At 43.8% G+C, this 25,168-nt stretch overlaps 1 protein-coding gene across 1 annotated transcript in view; it reads right to left on the bottom strand.

Annotated features, from left to right (window-relative positions):
* Rxrg (retinoid X receptor gamma) overlaps positions 1 to 24,907 on the bottom strand; it is a 154,590-nt gene extending 129,683 nt beyond the window's left edge. The window contains exon 1 of the mRNA XM_052737499.1: positions 24,853 to 24,907. Within this exon, the coding sequence (XP_052593459.1) occupies positions 24,853 to 24,892 (40 nt within the window). The 5' untranslated portion in view covers positions 24,893 to 24,907. The remainder of the gene's footprint in view (positions 1 to 24,852) is intronic.
* Between the last annotated feature and the right edge of the window lie 261 nt (positions 24,908 to 25,168).

The following is a 25,168-nucleotide window of genomic DNA, read 5'->3' as shown; positions in this document are numbered from 1 at the left end:
ATCTCAGTTTTAGGAAAACCTTAGCCTTTAGAATGAACCTGTTCAAATAACTTCAAATCCAGATCCTGCAAATAGTAGCCATGTAACCTTGCACAAGCTAATTAGCCTCTCAAAGTCTGTTAAAAAGGTTTGGTATTGGGGTATCTTGTAGGGCTTTTATGAAATTGTTTCCAGTTTAAAAAAAATTATCTGGAATTGGGGTCAAAATCGAATCACCCTAAAATATGACATCAGGAGAGCAGAATGTGCCTCCCCAAAATACACCTCTTTAGATATTGACTATTCTGAGCTGGATATTTTGAGAAACTGCAGACACAGGAGCAGCTCTGCAAGGCTGCCCCTCTGTAGGGGAAAGTTTTATCCACAAAGGAAATTTTCATAAATGAAGGTCTACACCAGGAAGAGTTACCTGAATTCTGCTTTTACCACCCAAGAGACTTTGATCTGCTTAACAAGGCAAATTTATTCACTATTTCCTCCCCCTTACCTTCTCATAATTTATTTCTACCTCCTCAAGCTCCATTCCTTATTGTAGCTCAGGATGCTTTCTTTACAGGCCTTAGTCATCCAGCCATTTACTGGGGTCTCACACTTCTATGACGCTCCTATGCTTCAAATGTTTATAAAATGGGTTTTCTCTCGTGAATGTTTGAGGCCATTTCATGAGCAGACCAGCCAAAGGACTGAGAAGAGGAAAGGAAAACATTTTATTGTTTTGTGTTCTTTCTTTCGTACCCTACATAAGTGTTGACAAACGTTCGTTATTTTGGGGGTGAAAAGTGTGCAACATGGCCAGTCTCCACCCTGAGGGTCACAGGGGCTCCTCCTAAAACAAAGGGCACATGAATAGTGGAAGAGCAGAACAGATTTAGTAAACACAAAAGTTATCCATGACCTGAGACTCCTCAGGGTTGGGGATACAGCTCTGTGAGAGAGCCCTTGCTTAACATGTGTGAGGCCTAAGGTTCATCCCCAGATACACACACACACACACACACACACACACACACACACACACACACAAAGAACCTGTACTTAGGTTCAATGAGGAATGGGCAGCCATGTAGATATGCATTTGACTTTATAATAATATTCTGAGGGTGAACCCAGCATGACAGGTCATTCAGATTCCTCTTGGCCTCTCTGATTACTGGTATTTGGCAGGACACCTATTATATGGGTAGAGAAGAGAGGCCAAAAGGGAGAGAAGAGAGGCCAGAGTATGAGCTTTTGCAGTTTTTATGGCTTGCTTTGGGGAGAGGTGTTCTAGGTTCTATGACCCACCTTGGGGGAGACAGATTCAGATTTCTGTGATCTGCTTTTGCAGGAATGGGGGAACTACAAGAATGGATGACTTGAGAGGAGGGAGAAAGTCTAAAAGGCCTTGCTTCTGATGCTACCCAGGATTCCAGGGTGCTGTTCTTCAGGATGTCATCGTCTGTGTCCTGACATTGCTACAGATCCAACAAATTCCCAACTTTGAAATGTCCAAATACTGTCAAATGAATTTAAGAAACTGCGTGCTCCTTCGAACTTTGGGATTCTTGAGTCCGGGGTGTAACTTCAGAATCAGCAGCCTTAGTAAGTCTGCCGTTCTAATTACAGGAGGTCTACGCAGGGCACTTTGACAACTTCCTCCTGAAACTCTTCCTGATGGTTGGTGTTCACTGTCACCTTGATAAGAATCTAGACTCACCTGGGGGATGAGCCTTTTAGAATGCCAGGGGCGGGAAGACCTGCCCACCATGGGCAGTGTCATTCCATGACTAGAACTCTAGAAAAGGGACTCAGCAGCAGCAGGCGGTCATCACTCCCCACTTCCCGACTGTGGATGTAATGTGATCGATGGTATCAAGCTTGTGCTGCTGGGACGTCCCCACCAAGATGGACTTGAACTGGGAGCCATAATGGACCCTTTTTCCCTTAAGTTGTATCTGTTAGAGTATTTTATCATAGCACCAAGAAAACCAAAACACTCTTGTAAATCAGAAAAAAAAAATAGATTGTTTTAGAATTACGTTATTTTTCACTTATAATATTAAAAACAAAAGCCAGACAGTGGTGGCACACACCTTTAATCCCAGTACTTGGGAGGCAGAGCCAGGTGAATCTCTGTGAGTTCAAGGGCAGCCTGGTCTACAGACCGAGATCCAGGACAGGAACCAAAGCTACACAGAGAAACCCTGTCTCAAAAAAACAAAAAACAAAAAAAACCAAAAAAATGACATCAGGAAATTTGAAGGTAAATGTTTCTATTCTTACACACACACACACACACACACACACACACACACACACACACACACAGGAGATGTTGATGAATAATTTGTAATTTTTCTTTTTATGAATCCATCAGAGAACTAAGGCTGACAGGCAACCAGTTAACTCAAAATTTAAGAAAACACAAACCCCTGCAAAAAAAAAAAAAAAAAAAAAAAAAAAGAAAAAAAGAGTTAAATAATGAGCATTTCGTTACAGAGGACAGATGTCATTCATCCCAGGTAAGAAAAATTAAGCTGAAATTTTTAATGAATTGTAAGGTTTTGGTTTAGGTTAGCAAGAGAAGGCCAGAGCCATGTTAGAACTGACCCTCTCACAGGCTCTTTCCACAGCCCTCACAGGTACACAAAGAGGAGACAGGAGAGGACTAATTCTTCAACAATACCCATATGAAGTAGCCAAGAGGAAAGTAGCAGCCACCAAATCAAACGCAGAAAGCAGGGCTGGACCTTCACCTCTGTGTCTCTCCAGTAGAGAGAAAAGAGCTAAAGAAGTGGGTAGAAGCCGGGCGGTGATGGCGCACACCTTTAATCCCAGCACTGGAGGTAGATCTCTGTGAGTTTGAGGCAGCTTGCAGAAAGGGTGAGAGGAGAGGACTGTCCTCCGCCCATGACCCTGGGCTGTACAGCCCAAAGGAGGCAGTGCTTCCTGCCATTGTACGTGACCCCTTATAAGGAGTTGGAGAAGGGTCACAAGCCCTTTCTCCCTGCTCCTGCCTTCGAGGTGGATTCACTCCTGGTCAGATCAGAGGACGACTTCTGCTGTCTACTCCGTTCTGTGATCGTGAGTGTATTTCCTCAATTTATATCTTAACACATTCTGTTACCCACTTAATAGATTCACATGGATTGATCATAATAGAGGACACACTTGTTAACCATAGGAAGGGGTAGCAATATAGACTGAGCTGGCCACTGAGAGCGCCCTTAATCCCATGGCCCAGGATTGTAATGCCTGCCTGTGATTAGGACTCAGTGAAAACAAGAATATCTAATCCACGCGCCCCCCCTCACCATGCCCCATCACCACAATATGTTTGGCTTTTGTGAAAAACAAAACAACAACAACAACAAAATGCATAGGCAAAGAAAGAAAGAAAAAACAGCCCCAAACATTGTCAGAGGTAAGGGATTCAGCAGAACTGGGACTTATATTTACACAGGTGTGAGGCCATCAAAAGGGAGACCTTATCGCACTGTGATTACTACATCAAAGTCTTCAACTGGAAAGGGGCATAACATACATGACAACATACATGATGACATCACAGCTGGTTCCTATAGATAAGCAGGAAGTACAGACAGAATCAGGTGAGAACACTAGAAACAAAGAAGCCAATCAGAGGAAGGAATGATGCTCTCAACGGGGACAGCAGTGGACTTGAAACAGCCAAGGGAAGAAGAGGTGGTTTGGAGGGCAGCCCAGTACAGATTATCAAATGGGAGTCAGAGAGAAAAGGAGTAGGCAATACAGAAAGTGCCTAAAACACAGCGGAGCACTCAGGAACTGTAGAGCAACATTAATATAACACGCACATATTATAAACGGACTCTCAGAACAAGAGACAAGAGGAAAGAAATTGAAGGAATAATGTATTTAATTTTATCTTCATTTACTCTCTTTTCGGTGCCTTTCATTTCTTTTGCAGATTAAAGATTCTGTCTGATACCGTTTTTGTCTGCCTGAAGAACATCCTTTAATAACCCTTTCATTGCAAATCTGCTGGCAATAAATTCAGTTTTTGTTTAATGAAGTGTTTATTTCCCATCGTGTGTGTGTGTGTGCACACGTGTGTGTGCACATGTGTTGCACACATGTGAGTATGCTGATGCATGTACCCATATACACACACATGCAGAGGCCAGAGGAGACCATCAGGTGTACTCCTCTATTGCTCTATTGGAAGCTTGACCTTTCAGCTAGGTTAGCTGACATCAGACTCCTGGGATCCACCCTACCCCAGCCTCCAGTGCTGGGGTTACAGCCATGCACAGCCATGCACAGCTAAGTCACCCAGGTCATATCAGTCAAGGCTACCCTAGATGAGCTGATGGCCAGCCCATCCCCAGATATGTGAGCAGCCCTTATCCAAGATCAGCAAAGCCACCTAGCAGTCTTCTGGTCTATGAGCAGTAGGCATGGATATCACTTCCTGGTTGTTTGTTATACAGCATTATTTTTACAGCAGAGAACCAGTAGACTGTGAGGCTGTGCTCACAAACTGAACAGTGCTGTACTATTAACACTTGGGAAGGGATGTGCATGCTACATAATTCTGATTATGTATTATCCCTGTCCTGTAATACGTTACACTCTCTGAAATATTTCAGAGGGTTACAGAATCAAACTTTAATTTGGGCAGGACCTTAGATACAATCTAGTCAATCATTCTTCTTGGGCATGGAGCTTCTTCCTTTTTCACTTACATTTCCTTTTGTCTGTACTAACAGACTGGTTCATTCAAGCACCCCTTCCCCCTCACAGTTATGAGCCATCATCCATAAATCTTGCCCTCTTCCCTATGCACACAGCACAGGAGGCTGGGTCCAGTTCCCTCCTCAATCCACCACTTCTCCATGTTGGCATCTGTTAGCAATGCTCTGGGTTGTGATTTGCAATTTTTTCCCAGATGCATTCAGCATGCAGCCACTTTGACAAGCTAAAAGCTGCTAATGCAGGATCATTTATTACGTTTTCCTGCACACTGCATTAATCTTAAAGACCCAGCTTAATGCACGCAATGGCATCTTCCCTGAATACAGAAGGGCTGGGCTACAAAGGCTTATGAAGTAAGCATCTTCCTAAATTTCCCAAGGACTGGAAAGCCAGAAGAATAAATTGGAAGAGAAACTCTGCAAGCTGTTTTCTATTTTCTAAAGGAAGGAAGGAATTAGTTAGCCAGACGCAGGGCTCTTTCGGGCACCTCACGCATTGTTATTGCTGAACAAATGATTATTATTATTCTTAGCAATGAAGTGACTCAGGATGGACCTTTTCTTCCCTAAAAGGTATAAGAGTGTTTCCAGGTCCCGTTTCTGCATCCTGAATGGTATGTTCACCTTAACAGCTGAAGGCTCTTCCCCCTCCTCTAACCTAGAAGAAGGCAGGAGGCAGAATGCCTGTCTAGAAAATTGACAAATCAGACATGACATACATACAGACCCATTTCTTCTGTCATATTTCTCCTCTTAACTTTTCTCAGCAATTAAGGTTTCCATGAGCCTCCCACTCCTTTTCAAATCCCGCTCATGAGGCAGTTGTAATTAAATCTCCTTGATTTCCCAATGCCTCTGCAACGTAAAATAACTTTTTCTAAGAAAAGTTTCCTTCTGGATTTCTCCCAACACTTTCCTGACTCAGGCTTGGGTAGTCATCAGAATCTTTCCCTCCTTCTTCTCTGAGCGGCAGTTCAAGGCCCACCTCCTCCTGGAAGTCTTCTCTCCTGTCTGTCTCTGGCCTCCCTTCCCCTCTCAGTCACTGTAAACCACTCCACTAGTAGTAATCAGTGTCCTTACCATCCCCCCAGCTTAGCCTCTGAGGAGGAGACAGGGCCATCCTCCGCTGACCCTGCAGGCACGGGGGCCATCGGTACCATTACCAGTGGAGGGCCACAGCAGACGCTCTCCCCACCCTCACTCAGAGCAACATTATGTTCCCCCTGAGAGTGCTGTCAAGGAACTGAGTCTTAATGAGCATCGCCTTTGTTCATAGCTTGTTAGCATCACAAAGAGCGTGAGATGCTGTGATTTACCTGGAGATGGAAGACCCGGATTCTTCTAAAAAAAAAAAAAAAAAAAAAAAACTTTGAATAATCTTTGCAAGAATCCTCAGGCCCCTGATTTCTGGCCAGATTTGTACTCGGACCTTCAGGGACACGTCATGAGGAAATACAAGACTAAGTCTCAGGCTATAAGAAAATATGTTATTTTGATGGAGACTTAAATATAGCATATGTGTATAAAATAGGAGCTAACTTTGCATCACACTGTTTAAGTGTCAAATAAACTAGACACACAATACTGGGTAGAGGACGTGCTTGGGTTGGGAGAGAGAAGCGGAGAAAGGGGAGAGTTGGAGTTAGAAGGCCTGTGAGAACAGCTCTACCTGAGAAAGCAGCCAGTTTGGAGTCTCCAAAGGGAACAGAGGTCAAGGAGCGAGAGCCGCAGAAGCAGTACTTGACAGACCCTCCTAAACAAAGGGCTGCGGACGCTGGCACTGTCTATTTGGACTAAGAGAATAGTAAGCAGGCTTGCCTGGTTGGGATAAAACCCTGATGAGGAAAATGGGAAATTAGGTTCCAACGCCAAGACAAATAATCTTCATTTTGTTTCTCAATAAAAAGAACCCGCCTTAGTTACCTATTTTTTTAAATAGGCCCCATTAAATCCGTGTCCTGAACAGGAAATGTGCACTTATGTTGAGAATGTGCAGTATTATAATAATTCAGCCACCACTGGCTATTCTCTCCGAGCTCCATGTTAACTCCTAGCTAGCCACAGTCTGTCCCTCCAGTCTGCGGGTTACCCGCTTCTCCATCATATGGTGTGCGCACTGGGTTACCCACTTCTCCATCATATGGGGTGTGCACTGGGTTACCCACTTCTCCATCATATGGTGTGTGTACCCACTGTGTAATCCCTGTGCTGATCCCCCTGCTTCACTAAAAAATGAAGTAGAGGCAATCCCCAACCTCAGAGAAAGTACTCTTAGTTCATCCCTCATCTACAACTGCCCATTCTGCCTCTATTTCTTAGAAGCTGTACTTCCTGCCTGGGGCTTCCACCAAGCTCTAGACCCCTGTAGTCCTTATTAAACGTGTTTTGTGTGTTTGTGTGTGGTGCACACATGTGTGGAGTACATGTGCAGGCACATGTATGTGCATGGGCATGTTGAGGTCAGAGAAGGACATCAGTGCTCGCGCTCTCTCTCTCTCTCTCTCTCTCTCTCTCTCTCTCTCTCTCTCTCACTCACTCTGTCTCTCTCCCTCACCCCCTTGAGATGAGTTCCCTCACTGAACCTGGAGCCTGTAGTTTTTAGGCTAACCTGGTGACCAGCAAGCCCTAGTGACCCTCATGTCCCTTTTCACATGTTAGGGTTACTGAGGGATGGTGGAGACCTGAATTCAGGTCCTCATGCTTGCACAGACAGTGTGCAATTAACTCTGGATGGACCTTTCTAGGACCTTTCCTAGCCATGGAGCTGTCTCCCCATTTGCTTATGCTAGTAGAATAAAACAAAGGAGAGTACCAAGCTAATGACTAATTTGCCTTTGGAGACTAAACGGCTAAGGTTCGTTTATGCTTTGCCTTTATTACAAGGTTAGAATTTTTTAGATATTGTCTCCTCAGTGACTAAGAGTTGGCTCTATCATCCAGCAAATTCTTTTGTCCCTCCCTCTGACATGTCACTTCTTGTCTAATAGAAGAGTTGAAATCATAGCTTCACCAGGATGGAGCAGTCCAACTCACCCCTCCAAGCATGTCTTGGACCAGCTTCTGAACAGTCTCCAAACAGCCCAGCGTGCCTGGAAAGCCCTCCCACTCCCAATGCCAAGCCATGTGTCTCCTATCATTTAAATAATCCCCAAATCCCACCCTCTCTGTGATCCCTCCTGACTTCAGAAAAGAACAAACCCTTCCCCTCATCAGATCCTGTCTTCTCATGAAAGGCTTCTGGACCCCAGCCCTGAAACCACCCAAATCCCAACTCAGGCTCTGCATTCTCTCTTCACCCCTAAACATGTGTGTCCTTGAACTGTACCAACTATAAATAGCCTATGCTTTAACTCATCTGTGGTGTTGTAAACCCTTTCTGTCAGCCCAAACAATCTTGGGCTTGTTAGGATCAAGGAAGTAGCCTTGGTTGAGGTTGTTTTCTTCAGTGAATTGAGACAAGACCATGAGAAACAACCATTTGTTCACAGAATACTCCCCCAGCACATTCCACAATGTGCAAATGCTCAAGCCCTTGTGTAATCTGGCATGGCATTTGCACGCAGGCTGTGCACACCTCTGAACTACTTAATAAGACCTAAGCAATAGAAATCATATGTACACAGTTGTGCTGTAGTGACTAGCGAATAATGTGTTTGGTGTGGATGCAGGTTTTCTTAGCAGAGTAAACACATGTACCTAGTTAACATGCTTTTATACTGCAGTCAGCTAAATCTGTGGAGGAGAACCAGAAGAGGCCCACTGTGTTTCCTTGCTTAGGCAATGTAAGTGAGGACACAGAAACACTGTAAGAACCAGCATTTCTACAGCATTTGTGAAACACTGTTGGATCCATGGTCTCATTTTTTTTTAACATGATCTTGTGACATCATGTTTGCATTAACCTCCTCTCTTGAAAAGGAAATGCAAGTTGAATGATATTGAATAACTTGCTTTTAGTCAAGCAATAAATAGTGTCTGAGATTAATTTGGAAATAATTCCATGAAGATCTCTCACTTGACACAATAAAACAAATCTCATATGAATTAAAGGGTTAAACAAAGTATTTGAAAAAAGAGGGTACACATAGCTAAGGGTCGGCTCAGCTTCATCTCTGGACATAGAAGGAACTTTTAGCCATAAAAAAGTAAAAAAATAAAACATAAAATAATTATTGATAGAACATTGCAACAAATCACTAAAGAAAAAATAGTAAAAAAAAAAAATGTAAATATTGTATGCGTCCAAGCACAGGGAAGCCACCAGCAGCCTTAGAGGTTACTGTTTGGAGAAATTGCTGTCATCCTCACTACAGATTTCACGACAAGTACATTTTTCAATCTCCCTACAGATGAATAGACATTAAGAAAATGAAATGGATAGAGAACTTGCAGAAAAGTAAACACATCTATCTAGTTAACATGGTTATGTAAGAGTCAAAGATGTGCAAAATAAAAGAGGAGGGCACTTGCTAGCTGTAACGTGACTGTGATGGTAATTCACAGTGCAGGTGGCGGGCAGTGAAGTGATGGACACTCATCACAGTGACAAATGTGGGAACTGGGAGAACCTTCCAGATTAGCCGAGGAGAACCCACCAAGAGCTTAAAAGTACACACACCAGGGGAGTAAATCTGCTCTGGGCCTGCCCCCTGGGAACAATCAGCTAGTCTCAGAGGTGTCAGTATTAAGTAGTAATAGTTTGTATAGTTTTACAGTCTAGGATACCCATACCCCACCCCCACCCCCACCCCCACCCCCACCAAATGCTTAGAAATGATTTTTATTTGTTTGGAGATTTAGGGGTGTTTTGTATGTGTATGCAAGTGTGTGGTATGTGTGCTTGTGTGTTCATGTGTGCACACACGTGTATACATGTGTGTGGAAGCCTTGCAGTAGATCACGTGCTCTTTGATTGTTCTCCACTGTATATAGGGAGGTAGAAACTCTCTTTGAACCTGGAACTTACCATTTTGGCTTGTCTGGCTATCCACCTTGTTCTAAGGATTCCCTGTCTGTGTCTCCCACATGCTAGGATTACAGACAGGACACCACATTCACCCGGCCCTTTATTTTTATGTAGGTTCTGGAGGAATGAACCCTTGTCCCCACACTTACATGGCTTCCCTTGGTTCACTGTGAGGTCTTTGCTCCCTTGAGCTTGACAAGAAAGTTCCTGGCTTCTCTCCCATTCTGAGATGACATGGGAAGGTAGGGGAGCTGGGTTGGGTAGAGTTCACACTCTTTGCTCATGCTGGGCAGGAGGAGCTCTACAGCATCAACTAATCTGTGATTCTTGGTGTATCAATCAGCACTCTAGGAAACACAAAGTTGAGGATCAAACCCACTGCCACACACCTAATGAGAACTAGGCCAAATCCACACTCCACATCTGCTCTCTGCCTTCAATCAAAATACAGCCCATCCTGCAGCTCAGTAAATCTGAGGAGACATAATCAGAATGACTCCTTACACAATGTTGTTATGCCAGAAGTGTGCTTGTTACAACAGTGTCAATGTCAAGTATCAAAGTATTATTTTATTATATTATTATTATCATTATTATTATTACCATCATTATTACCCAAAGAAGCAACGGCCAGGACTAGTGGTTTCAAAAGGACTTTGCTGTCCTCACTCTCAATATTCATTTACATATGCATAAACTGTTCTCATTCTTTCTCTCTCTGAAAGCACTGCTGTCACATGACATCTAAATAACTCAGTAATTCATATACTCATTCTGATTCCATGGAAAACAGGTCTTTGAAGCATTCCCACCGGATCGCCTCATTCAGAACTACTGATAAGGAGAGGCATTCATCCACAGCACTGTTCACCAGCGGAGGATGGATAACAATCCAAACATCGATATAGAGAGGCCTAATAAAATCAGTGTGGTGGTATGGAACAGCAAGCAAACACGGAATTCTGAGCCTTGTTCCACACACTGTGGTGGGCTCCCAGAATGAACTCCTCCCTCGTGGGCTGTCCTATCTCAGTCCCCTCTGTTGGCCCTTCCTCCATGTCCCAACCTCTAAATGTTGAAAGGACCCAGGACTCCATCCCCAGCTAGGATCTCCTAATACCCCCGCCCACAGTTAAGCCATCATCCACTGACACCCAAATCTCTACCTCCAGTCCAGACTTAAGCCATGTACTCGAACCTAGACATTATTGTGCTTCTAAAGTTGGCACTGAGATATGACACATGTGACCTGAGTTTTATACCTCCAGATCAGAAAGCACTTGCTGCCATACTATCTCCTCGTTGCCCATAGCACCCTGTTTTAGTAAAAGCAAAACTTCTGCCCAAATTCTCTCAGGCCAAAATTCATGGTATCATTTATACTCCTTTCTTACAACTCCTACTTTCTGTGGGTTGTACTTCCCAAACTGAAGCCTGCATTACCACCCTGGACCACACTTGCCACCTGCTTTTTGATTCTGACACTTCTAGTCTTGCTCCTTCTTAGCCTGTTCACCACCCAGTAACCAGCAGGGGCTTTTTAAAACATGTATTAGCTATGAGCCCTTCTCCCAAACGTTCAGTGGCTTTGTACTCACTGAGAATACAAACCAAACCCCTTTACCATGGCCTCCGGTCCTCATGAGCTCTGTCCCTATCTGCCTGTATAACTTCAGTCCCACAGCCCCACCAACATCCAATCCCCCAGAATCCCATTCTAATTCACTTTAACTGTCAATTTAACATGGCCTAGAGTCACCAGAGAAGGAAGTCTCAATTAAGGGACTACCTAGATCAGATTAGCGTGTGGACATGTTGAGAGATTGTCTAGATTGTTCATTGATAAGAGCCCAGCCTACAGTGGGCAGCACTATTCCCTCAGCAGGTGGTCCTTGGCTCTTTAAGAAAGCTAGCTAATCATGAACCTGTGCGTAAGCCAGCAAAGAACATGACTTGTGATTTCTGCATCACGTTCCCGCTTCCCTCTGTCTTCTGTAACATGGCAATGTAAGCCGAATAAGCCCTTTCATCCCCTAAGTTGCCGTTGGCTAGTGTCATCCTAGCAACAGAAAGGAAACCACAGCAGAGCCCTTGTCCGTGCCCCTCCCCACCAGAAAGTTTGGCCACCCTGGCTCCTCTTGCGGGTCAGTTCCCAGGCAGTCTTCCCTTGCCACCTCATCTAAACACATCTTCCCCAGCATGTCTGCCCTCACACTGCTGTGATTTTCCTTCGGCAGCTCTTATCACTCTGTCATTATGTTACGTAATGATCATTTACTTGTTTGTTTGCTGGTGCTGCCGCTAGAACATTCAGGAGGGCTGAATCTTATTCCCTGTGCCTGGAACACTCAGTGCTAGGCTCTCAAGAGGTACTCAGATCTTTTCAGAAATGATAAATGAATACACGTGGTGTTACAGAACCATCTCTAAAATATGTTGCCACATTCATAAAGAAGCAGAGTGCAAAGGATGGCTAGACTACTTCTGGAAGCATTCATGGGGGTTGTCACAAGTGGCTGCTTCTGGGAATGGAGGCCAGCAGCAACATGGGAAACAATTTTCAGTAATAATTTTTATAGTGTTTGAATTATTTCCATGAGTATGAAATGCCTTTTCAATTAAGAAAAAAATCCTTCTGTCTGTCCCTTGTGTTCTAATTGGTCCAGCTGGTTAGCCACATTCATCTTGGTAATAAAATTCTTTAATCTTTCCCACCGCCTACCCAGCCTCCTTAAGCTTTCCCAGCTCTCGGAATGGGGACCATCACATGTTGAAGGATTTGGTTTGGTTTGGTTTGATTTTTCTCTTTTCCTCCTAAAGCCATGTTACTACACTATGTTAACGGACTCTAATGACAATGTCTCTTCTGTGGAAGGGCACCTTTCTGCTCCCTTCCCAGGGAAGCGGAAAGCATTACTGTTCCCTGGCTAGTGTTCCCTGATTTCCTAGTGACCTCCTCAAGGCCAGTTCCAGATTGTGCCAGTCTCACCCTCATGGGTCATTAGCTTGAAGGAAGCCCTTTGTAAAGGACAGCTGAATGTGCCTCTCAACAGGAGGTGGAGGCGGGCGAGTCCTGCCCCACAGCTTTTCCTGCTGGCTCCACAGAACCTGAGCTCTATTGCTGTCACGTTCCACAGGCAGGAAGCAGAAAGCAAAGCACATTCCTAAGGCTGCTCAGTGAGGTTTCGAAAGCCGTGGGACTGAAACTCAGTTCTTAGTTTCACGATCCCATGCCCTTTCTGTCTACATTTCCCATCCACACTTTAAATCCATCCCAATTACCTTTCCCCTCGTGCTGGCTGGTTAGCTTTTTGTCAACTAGACACAAGCTAGGGTCATCTGAGAAGAGGAAACCTCAACTGAGAAAATGCTTCCACCAAACTGGTCTGTAGGCAAATCTGTGGGGTACTTTCCTGATTAATGACTAATGTAAAGTGGTCCAGCCCATTGTGTGTGGCCTTGGGTTGTATAATGAAAAACAAAAGAAAATAAAACATGGAGAAAAGCCGGGCGGTGGTGGCGCACGCCTTTAATCCCAGCACTCGGGAGGCAGAGCCAGGCGGATCTCTGTGAGTTCGAGGCCAGCCTGGTCTACAAAGCGAGTTCCAGGAAAGGCGCAAAGCTACACAGAGAAACCCTGTCTCGAAAAACTAAAAAAAAAAAAAAAAAAACATGGAGAAAGCCATGGGGGAGCAAGCAGCATTCTTCAATGGTCCCTATATCGGTTCCTACCTTGAGTTCCTGACCTGGCTTCTCTTGATGACTCACCGTGGACATGGAAATGTAACCTTTCCTTCCCCAAGTTGCTTTTGGCCATGGCATTTATCACAGCAAGAAAAAGCAAACAAATACACCCCTTAACTCCAGGTTTCTGAGGGATGTAGAAGAAAGCCAGAGAAGAGGCAGGGAGTGACAGACCAGAACACCATTGTCCTTCCTTCACTGGTCTCTACAGGTAAACATGGGTAGGCAACTCCCTCCACCACATATATACCACACACATACTCGTACATACATGCACACAAGTAATAAATCACTTTGACATAATGTGTACTGTTACATGTTTATATGATGCTGTTAACTTAATTTCCTTTAAGTTATATATAAGAACTATATGGGTGGGCTTGAGAGATGGTTTGGTGGTTAAAAGCACTGACTGCTCTTCCAGAGGACCCAGGTTTGATCCCCAGCACCCACATAGTGGCTAACCGCTGTCTGTAACTCCAGTTCCGGGGCATTCAATGTCCTTGTCTGGCAAACATGTGGTACACAGATATGCATGCAAGCAAAATACCCATACACATAAAATAAAAATAAATAAATCCCTCCAAATTAAAAAGAGCTATATGAGCCAGGCATAGTACATGATTATTAAGTTTTTAAAAGGTATCCGAACCTCAAGGTGGCCATGCTCTAATGGGAGAGATTTATGACTATAACACACTGTAGTGAGAATTTCTGTGAAAGTAAAAGGTTTAAGTAAGCTTAAGGTAATGATGTATAGAAGGCTCCAAGAAGACCTGGCATTGAACTAGATACAGAGTTTGAAGTGGGTCTTACAATTAGAATGTGTGGAACCAGCAGAGTATACAGAGAGACAACGGTGAAGGACAACTAATAAGGTCAGAGCAGCGAGCAATCACCTTTGGAGGTAAACAGTGAGATGGAGAAGGGAGGTCCAAACTCGAAAGGGCCTGCAGCAGCACAGCCTTGGTGGACTATGGGCTCTGTCGACATTGTCGCGCATAGACTCAGCATACATGACAGCAGTGATTCACTGCCGGCTGAGCAGAGGCAGGGAGCCATGAAGAAGCTCCCCGGAGGAGATGCTTTTCCTCTCCTCGCAGCTAACAGATGAATAGGTATCTGGGTCTAGGTAGATCTGGTGGTTCTGAATATTTAATTAAATGAATTTCCTAAACACAGGAAGTATGATACATTTTAATGTGTTGCTCTCCCTTTCTCTCTATGGCAACTAACTTTGATTATCCCAGAATGCTGAGCTCAAGCAGACAGCTTACCTGTTTATCCTCAGAGAGAACAAGAGTTTTCTCTGAGTATTAAATACACATCTTACAGGTAAAACTCAGTCACATAGCATTGAAACCCATATGCGGGTTATTCAAATGTAAGCACCTGCAATGACAGGAGAGAGCAGCAGTTAGGAGGTTGTTATGTTGGACCACTGCTAGTAAGCGAACAGGAAACGGCAGCGAACGCCTCACCACTCCCTAGGCTCTTGACTGCTGTCTCGTGTCTTAGCATCTCTCTCCATTCCCAGGGAAAGGGTGATCTGGGCTGCTTCCTGATCCTCTGAGCCCTTCACCTAACACCACCATCATGACCCAGGTCTACTCCCGTGGCATGCATAACCTCTAAAGTATGGTTTTTTTAAGCCATCCCTAAGCTAGGCACAGTAGCACACACCTATTACCCCAGTGCTTAGGAGCCTGAGGGGGTAGGTTCCCAGGTTTGCAATTATTCTGGACAGTAGAGTGAGGCCCTTTCTCAAAAAACAATTTTTTTTGGAAAAAAAGAACATAAAAAGAATTATTCCCAAAGCACACACACACAAAACCACTGCCAAGACTATAGGGCAACTGAAAAAGAGAACTCTCTAGAATCAAGCAACGGTGAAAGGCTGACCAATTAACAGCAGTCTACGCACCGGCCAGTCATCTATTCAACCACTAATCACAGAGCATCCAACCCAAGCCTAGCCCTAGCCAGCACGTTAAATACTAAGAGAAGCAGCAAACAACCTTACCCTCAGTGAACCCCATCTCGTTATACCTACAATCCGTAATGCATAAATTGTTCAGAAAAAAAATATCTGAGGTTCAGAGAAACTTAGTCATTTCAATACTAAAAGTCTCATCCAGGGGAGATTTGAGGTAAGACAAAAAAACAAAGTGAGGGGTGTGGACGGAGCCCCAAACTCAGGGAGCTGAAGGTGGAGAGGACATGTGTGGACATGAAGTGAGGAGGGGGACATGTTGGGAGTATGAGGGGTGGGGGGAAAGAGTGGAAAGGAGGGGTTGGAGGTGCATATGATCCAGATGCATTGTTTACACGTATGAAATTACCAATGAGTAAATGAATGATATTCTTTTTTAAGATATTTTTAAGATACCAAGGAGGCCATGTGTTCGGTGAGAAAGTGTGCTACACTCAAGACCCCCCAGCTCTGAGATTCGGTAACTGCAGGCAAGTTATTCAACCTTAGCGGAGGTTAATAACCTTTCCTGCAAGAAGCTAGTGGGGAATTATATGAGAAAACATATGTAAAGAACTCCATGCAGTGCCTGGCACTCGGGGAGTCAATCAAAGTGAGCTGTGACATGTCAAATGTAGTAAGCCCCCAAACAAGGTCACTATCTGTTCTTAAACTCCTTTCTTCTGCGCCTGTGTCCTCCATCTGCAGAGTTTCCAGCCACTCACGGTCTCAATTCCAGTCCTCACACCTCCTCCCCCCACAGACTCCACCAACATCACCACAACTAACACACCTTGCTCAAAGAGGCTAAGGGAAGATTTGTTTATGTATTTTTTCTTTTTCTTGTAAGGGGTATGATATGTGTGTACATATTCATGTGGGTGTGTGAATGTATACGCAGGTATTTAGGCTATGTGTGTGCTTGTGGGGACAGAGGTCCACATCAGGTATTTTCCTCAGTTGTGCTCCTTATTTTTAATACATCATTTATTCTTTAAGAATTTTATACATATATACAATGCATTTGATTATATCCACACCTCACTCCCCTCTCCAACTCTTCCCAGGTCACAACATACCCCTTCCAACTTCCTGTTCACTTCCCTTTTGTTTCTAATAACCCACTGCGTCTAATCAGTACTGCCCATATGTATGTAGGTCCAGGACCATCCACTGAAGCATGGGCAACCTACCAGTGTCCACAACCCCAAAGAAAAATGATTCTCTCTCCTCTAGGAGCCATCAACTGCCAAATACCTCCTTAGCTGAGAATGGGACCTTGTGAGAGCCCTCACACATACACACATCCATGCTGGGATTTTGTCCAGCTTGGTTTTTGTGCAAGTCTTGAGCAGATATCCACAACTCCTCTGATTCCTTGAGTCCACCCACTGTGTCATATCCAGAAAAGAGCATTTCACAAGATTTCCCTACCCTCCATCTCATACATTCATTCTATCCCATCTTCTGTGACATTCTCTGAGCCTGAGGTCAGGTTGACAATAGATGTCTCATTTAGTGACTCAAAGGTCACTCATTCTCAGCAATTATGAGTCTCTGTATTAACTGCTACACAATGCAAAAAGTTCCTCTGACCAAGGGTGAGGACAGAACAAATCTATAGGTGTAAGCATAAATACTTAGAGGGCAGTTTGACACATGCCCATATAGTAAAATAATAGTAGGAGTCCTCCTGGGTGCTCTAACCTCCCAAGCCATGGGTCTTTGACGAGATTTACAATACCACACATGCATTCCTCACTGTGGATCAGGCCTCAAAGCGGTTAGTGATCCTGTGACAGCAATGCCACTACACACGAGAGGGCACATCTTGCCTGGCAGATCAGTATTGTAGCACTCAGGTCCAGTCGGGGAGAGACCAATTAGTGTCTTTTCTTCCCTAAGGACTGAGAAGCATCTCTGGCACTATGAAAGCTCAACAATAGAGAAGAAATTTCCCTATCAGTTTGAGACAGATTTATTGCTCTATGTCCTGCAACCAAAGCATGTGGTATCTTCAGCAACAGGGTCTTGCATATGGTTCATAACCAAGAGCAGCAGCAGTAGCTGGGGGCCTCTGGCGCCTTCCTGACCAGTAACTTGAAGGGAGATATCACATTTTGTTTAGTAATCTGTGTTTTCTGGAAGCAGCACTATCAACTCATGCTGGGTGCCCTCTATCAATCTTTTGTTTTGTTTTGTTTTGTTTGAGATAGGGTTTTGCTGTGTAGCCCTGGCTAGCCCAGAACTCACTCTGAGAACAGACTGCCCTCACACTTGCAGAGATCTCCCAGCCTGTGCCTCCTGAGTGCTGGGATTAAAGGCGTGTGGCCACCACCACCACCTCCTATCAATCATTTTTAAAAAATAATTTTTTTATTAGCTTACACAGCCATGGTTTTCCACAAGGCTTTTCCACAATCCTTAGTTTTATTTAACTTTCCCCTATTCCCCCCTCTCCCTGGCACCCTGCCTTCACCCCTTGAACCTTTAGCCCCTAGTGTCCCCCTTATTTCATATCATAAACATTATATACTATCCCCTCCTGGCATTACGACCACTTCCCCTGTCCCTTTTCATGGGCTCCTTCTGGCTTCCTGACTTCATGTTAAACACAAAAATCTAAAAATCATAGCTGGGAACCACTTATGAGAGAGAACAACAGCATTTGTCCTTGCAGGTCTGGTTCACCTTACTTAGCATAGCATTTTCCAGCTCCACCCATTTTCCTGTGAATTTTATAATTTCATTTTTCTTTATAACTGAATAAAATTCTATTGTGTGTGTGTACTACATTTTCATTATCCGTTCATCAACTGAAAGACATCCAGACTGATTCCATTTTTTGGCTCCTGTAAATAGAACAGTGATAAACACAGATGTACAAGGTGTCTCTGTAGTAGGATATGGAACCCTTTGAGTACATGCCCAGCAGTGATAGTTGCTCATATGATAGCTTTCCTTTTAGCATTTTTAGAAACCTCCACATTGATTTCCATAGAGGCTACATCAATTTACACTCCTACCAGTAGTTAATAAGGGTTCACATTCTCCACATCCTCATCTATGCTGTAGGCTGAGCTTAAACTCAGGGATCTGCCTGCCTCTGCTTCAAAGCACTGTTATTAAAGATGTGAAGCATCACCCTTAGCCAGTTATTGATTCCTATTTTATTAACTTCTTCCCTGATTTTAACTGTCTTTGTCTACTAGTTTGGGATTGTCTTGCTCTAGTCCAGGAATTTAAATCAATAAATTACTTGAGATCTCTCTCTCTCTCTCTTCTTTTTCTTTCTTTCATTGGGGGGTGGGGAGCAAGACAGGGTTCTCTGTGTAGTCTTGACTGTCCTTGAATTCAGTCTTTAGACCAGGCTGTCCTCACCTCTCAAGTACTGGGATTAAAAGTGTGGCCCACCTCACTCAGTTTATCTCTGATTTCTTAATGTAAGCACTTAGAGTTATAAACTTCCCTCTTAGGACTGCTTTCATTGCATCCCTTAGGATTTACTATGTTTTGTTCCCATTTTCATTTTATTCTAGGGGTTCTTCATGATTTTTATTCTTTGAGTTCCTCATGATTCCATTCATCATTCCTTACTGGGCTGTTTACTGTAATGCTCGTGATTGTGGGTGCTCGGCGGTTCTCTTGCTGTTCATTTGTAGCCTTATCCCATGATGGCAGATAGAATATAAAAACTTACTTCTATTTTCCTGTATTTGTCTTATCCCATGATGGCAGATAGAATATAAAAACTTACTTCTATTTTCCTGTATTTGTTAAGTTTTGCTCCATGTCCTAATATATGATCTATTTTAAAGAGTTCATGGGCTGCTGAGGGAAAACATTGTGTTCTACAGTGTTTGGATGAAACTTTCTGTAGATGTCTGTTAAGCCCATTTGATCTATGATATAGTTTAATTCAGACATTTCCTTTTTTTTTCCAGGGGGATGACCTGTCAGATGATGGGAATATTGCAGCCATCCACCGTTATTTTTCTGGGTTAATTTGTGACTTTACATCTAGTAGTATTTGAGTTTGGAGCATATAGTCTTAGATAATAATGCCCTCTAGATGGATTTGTTACCTTAGTTAGCATGAAGTGGCTTTATCTTTTCTCATTAGGTTTGAAGTCTATTTGTCAGATACTAGAACAGAGGCACCTGCTTGTTTCTTGGGTCTATTGCTTGTTACAACATAGTCCATTCTACCACCCTAAGACAGTGTCTGTCTTTCGTAGTGAGGCACATTTCTCAGAGGCAGCAAATGGGTGGTTCCTGACTTCTTTATACAATCATATAGCCTGTACCTTCTGATGGGTGAATTGAGACTATTCATACTCAAACTTATTATTAAAACTTCTGTACTGACTCCTGCCATTCTTCTCATTTTGTTGTGTGTGAGCCCACCCCCACCCCCACTTCCTCTATCATTCCAGCATGGTTTATTCCTTTCTGTGGCTTCATGGATAGATTTGTTTTTCTCTTCGGTCTACATGAGTCCTTTGAGTATCTTCTGTAGAACTGACTTACTGCTCATAAATTCCTTTAGCCTATTTTTATCAGAAAGTTATTTTTCCTTCCGTTATGACATACAGCTTTATTGGGTATAGTATTCTAGACTGGCAGTTGTTGTCTTTCAGAACTTGAAATATATCGTTCCAAGTCTTTTACAACTTTGACTATTTCAGTTGGATAATCCAATGTTATTCTAATATTCCCACTTTTATATACGACTTGATGCATCCCCGCTGTCAGTTTACTTTGTTTATTCTGTATATTTAGGGTTTGGTTATTAATATGACAAAAAGTTCTTTTCTGTCTTTGTCTGTGTAATGTCCTAAATGTCTTCTATATGGATTGACATCTCTTTTCCTAACTCTGGGAAATTTTTTGTTATGATTCCTTTAAAAATCTTTTCTGTGCCTTTAGAAAGAGATCCTCCTTCCATGTCCACAGCCTCTAAATTTGGTCTCTCCAGGGTGTGTATCTTAAAGTTCCCACTGGTAACTTACTATTACTTTATCTTGGTCCTTGTAGGATGCCCAGTTCCTCCATTTCATCTTCAAGCTCAGATATTCTATCCTCTCCCTGCCTCTACAGATGAGACTTGCCACAATTTTATTTGATGTACTATGCTTTTTAGTTCCAGCATTTCAGGGTTTTTTCTTCAATGTTTCTGTCTCTTTGTTGAAGTCTTCTTTCATATAGCTCATCGCATTCCTTATTTTATCCAGCTGTCTGTGTCTTTGCACATATAATCTCTATTGTGAGTTCTCTGAGATTTCGTCTAACTGACTCTCACTAGATGCCATTCCTTTAAGGTTAATAATTTTTGGAAGAGCTGTGCATCTTGTTTTTTTTTTGTTTTGTTTTATTTTTTCATGTGTCTTATGTTACTGTGTTGGTATTTATGCATCTGGTGTTATTTTGTTGCTTGGTTTATTTTTTTTAATCAGTTATATTCCTTCAGTTGAAGTATTTGCAGTGTTCAGATGGGACTTGGATGAGCATATAATTGAGAAAATAATTCCTCAGTCTAGGAGCTCCGAGTACCTGGTGTAAGCTCGATATTAGTCTCTGAGTAGGATATTCCCTGAGAATGCAAGCACAGCTGCTTGCTGTCACCTCTCTGCAAATGTTGTAGTGGTCGATGGATCAGAGTGCCCCCCATGAGGCATGTATGCAAGCATGAAAATTAAATAATAGAAAACAAGAAACAAAAGATACTTGTGAGTGGGAGGCTGGCGCAGCTGTGCTGAACTGAAAGATGAAGTTCACAGACCCCCCCTGACTCTACAAGGTTCGATACCCTGCTGTGTGAAGTGGAGAGAGTGGAAACCCCTGGTCTTTGCAGCCTGTGTTCCTGGGGTTCTGGTATACGGGGAGCATGGAGGTTCAGAGTGCTTTCCTGATAGTTTCCTTGGACCCCTGAACCTCCCTGTCTCCATTTATTTTTTGAGGCAGGATCTCTCAGTAAACCTGGAGCTTACCATCTCACCTAAACTGGATAACCAGAGTCCAGGCTCTGTCTGTCCCTGCCCCAATCCACTTTGTCTAGTGCTGAGGTTACAGATGCGCATCGCTGCACCCAGCTTTTCCCGTGGGTCCCAAGGATCTGAACTCGGATCCTCATACTTGTGCATCAAACACTTTACTGTGAGCCATCTTTACACGCCTAACCCGGCGCTAGAAGATGATCGTCCCTAATTGAGGGAGAAAAAAATCTCAGATGAAGTTACTAGCATTGGCTGCATTTTGTACTTGAAGAAAGTGAATTTTAAGTTAAGAAACTCTCTTAAGGCCATCCCAGCTACAGGACGCTGAGCTCTGAGAAACACTACGTGGATAAAAATGCTTCAACTTTACACTATAGTGCCTCTTTAGGCCTGGGAGTTTCCAGTTTTTCTAATTTTTATTGACTCTATCCCTAACCATCCCCTTCAGCAAGGACTTGCTCTGCTTAAAACACTGCTGCACGGGGAGTTGTAGTTTGGGGCAATTTTGAGGAGCTTTGAGAGCCAGTTTGATGGGGAATTGGCTCAGGAGGAGTTCCTGAGCCTGAGAAAGCCCTGTCAAGAAGGGTGGGCAGGAGACACTTAGGCCAGAGATGGGACAGGACAGCAGGCTAAGTGTGAGGGACAGAAGGACTGAAGGGAGGGAGTGGGAGTGAGAAGGAAAGAGAAGCTGGATGCGACAGACAGACATTACCTCACCAAGAACACATACTCCCGAGGCTGGAACTCAGCTTAATAATTCTGTTACTAGGGCAACAGTAAAAGAACCTATCTCCGAGAGAACCCAGCAGAGAGTGTGTGTGCACCCGAGTACGGAGGCTCCGAGTTGGGAAAATAGGGGGAAGCAAGTGGCCAAATAATGCAGCAGGAGGGCCTGGGACATCATAGGGCATTTCCTTGGCCTTTGCCCTCTAAATCACAGAGAACAGAAACATCTGAAACTGACTTGGTGGGAAGGTAGCCAGCAAGATCCACAAAGTAGAAACCGTCGAGCCTCATGACAGATCACCAGTTATAGACCTAATATCTAGGCCAATCTAAGGACACCCAGAAGAGGAGGTCACCTTCCTCATCTGCCATCATGGGAGCTCTCACATAGAAAAGTTCCTTTGAGGACGCATGCCTGGCAACATAGGCAAAACATCACAAAGCTGACCACTGACTCAGTCTGCCTCCAATTTGATATCACTGGAACCTTTAATGTCTTAAAGTTCATTCCAGCCTCTTGAAGGAGGGCAGTGTGGGAAAATCCATCCATGCAAAGAGGAGTCCTAAGCACCACTTAAGATGCAGTCGATGCTCTGCTCTGTATAAGGCCCCTGGTGGGGTAAGCCTTCTTCCTATGGCCAGGGGAACCAGGGTGCTCTCTTGCCCATCAAGGGTATCCGGACAAGACAGCCTTGGCATTTGACTTCCCTCTTTCATACCCAGCCCAGTGAGAAAAGAACAGCCCTTCAAAGACATTAGGAAAACTGAGACACCAAGACTCACCAGACTCAAGCAAAACGAGCATTATCCTTTCTAGACTCCAAATCAAATGCACACTTGATGCCTGCTCACAGAACCAGACAGAGGAAGCCCCACCTAACATCCGCCAGCCACTCTTCGGCTTAAAGTTCTTGTCTTTTCAAAAATCTTTCTTGAAGGATGCCAATGGGAAATATGCAGGACTGATCTGCTTTTTCAGTCCCCCTCTTGCGTATGATTTCCTAAGCCTATGTAGGGACTAGATCTCACCTAAGGTCTACTCTACACAGAGATTTGTATTGCCTTAGATTTCAGTTGAGTATTACTTTGGAGTCAGGGTGGTGGGGCAGCCACCCCTGGGTTACAGAGAGATTCCTACCAGGGCAGTTATGCACCACGTAGACAACCGTTTTCCCAGTGGACACAGCATGTTCTAGATGATCCCGGAAGGAATCCTGCCCTAGGGAGGGTGAGGGCTCTACAGGGAAACAGAGTCACCCCAGTCACTGCTAAGCTTATTATCATCTCTGAACTCCTTTTCTTTCCCTCTTTTAGACATTTTTGGAGGGTTGGGGGGGGGGGGGCGGGTGTCAAGATAGGATCTCACTCTACAGCCCAGCCTGGCCTTAAACTAGCAGCAGTCCTCCTGCCCCAGTCTCCTGAGTGCTGGGCTGCATACACGAGTTAGCATGTCCGGCTTACCACTCCTTCTCTGAGTGAACAAATTGGTTTTCCTTTTAGTTTCTCCCCCTACACAAGAAAGATCATTGACTGAATAGTCTCAAAGCTTGCTCTAAGAAGTTAACGGGAGGTGGGTGGGGCTGAGGATGTGGCTCAGTTGGTAGGGGGCTCACCTATCATTCATGAAGCCCTGGGGTCTATCCCTAGCACCACATTAAACCCAGTACTTAGGAAATGGAGGCAGAAGGATCAGAAGTTCAAGGCCAGCCTCTGTTTGGTCAAGGCCAGCCTGAACTACAGAGACTTTGTCTCCAAAAAACAAACAAAAATAAATAAATAAATAAATAAATAAATAAATAAATAAATAAATAAATAAATAAGGCTAGCAATAGAACTTAGTGATGGAGTGCTTTCCTAGCATAAGGCTCTAGGTTTAATCCCTAGCACCACAAAAAAAAAAAAAAAAATCAAATGAATAACAACAAAAAAGAACAACGTCAAGGATAAACAATGTCATAGGCCTTCTGAAAGACAGAGAGCCCCAGCGTATAAATTAGTCACAATCAGAACCAGTGGCCTGATCCGGGAGGTCAATTTATTCCACAGAACTAATGAAAAATACAGTGAATGCTCAGGGCACTTTTGGATGGTGTGGTTGGTAGTTGAGGCTTCTGCCAGTTCTTGTCACTGGTTTGTTCTGTAACTTTGAGTGTTGGCACCCCTTAGAGTCTGTTTCTTCATTTATAAGATGGGATCGTACTACAGGACTCACTGGATGGCTAGAAGAGCATGTACCTGAAGCTGATAGATGGTAAAAAGCAGTTACTGTCCTTTCAACAACCCTAGAAAGGCAATGTCCATCACCCTCTCACCAAAGGGGAGACTTATGCCCACAGAAGGAAGCATTGGTGTACACCCAAGTCACTAAATAAAATCTTCTGTTGGTTTTTCAAGACAGTTTCTCTGTGTAGCCTGACTGTCCTGGAACTAACTCTGCAGACCAAGGTAGCTTCAGACTTGGAGATCCACCTACTTCTGTCTCCCAAGTGCTGGGATTAAAGGTGTATGCCCACCACCACCCAGATCAATAAAATCTTCTCCCAAAGCTTACATTATACAGGCATCTCCCACACTGAAATCTACAAGGCACCTGGAAAACCAAGCCATCTCTCCCTGACAGCGGTAAGTCACACCCTCACTTTTAAATCTGTCTTAGTTAGGGTTTCTATTGTCTAAGAGACAGCATGACCGCAGCAACTCTTATAAAGGAAAATATTTAATTGGATGGCTTACAGTTCCAGAGTTTTAGTCCATTATCATCATGGCAGGACATGGTGGCGTGCAGGCAGACATGGTACTGGAGAAGGAGCTGAGAGTGGAGAAGGAGTTTCATCTTGATCCTGCAGGCAACAGGAAATGGTCTGAAACAATGGGCATGGCTTGAGCATATATGAGACCTCAAAGCCTACCTCCAGAGTGACACACTTCCTCCAACAAGACCATACTTACTCCAACAAAGCCACACCTCCTAATAGTGCCACTCCTTAAGAGCTTATGGGGCCAATTTCATTCAAACTACCAAGAACACATGGTACAAAGAACCATCTGT

This window comes from Peromyscus californicus, unplaced genomic scaffold (assembly GCF_007827085.1).
Source record: "Peromyscus californicus insignis strain IS unplaced genomic scaffold, ASM782708v3 Scaffold_14__1_contigs__length_90479793_seg_2, whole genome shotgun sequence".
NCBI classification, from domain to species: Eukaryota; Metazoa; Chordata; class Mammalia; order Rodentia; family Cricetidae; genus Peromyscus; species Peromyscus californicus.
The sequence above is the reverse complement of the archived record's forward strand: the minus strand, read 5'-3'. Positions and strand labels throughout refer to the sequence as shown.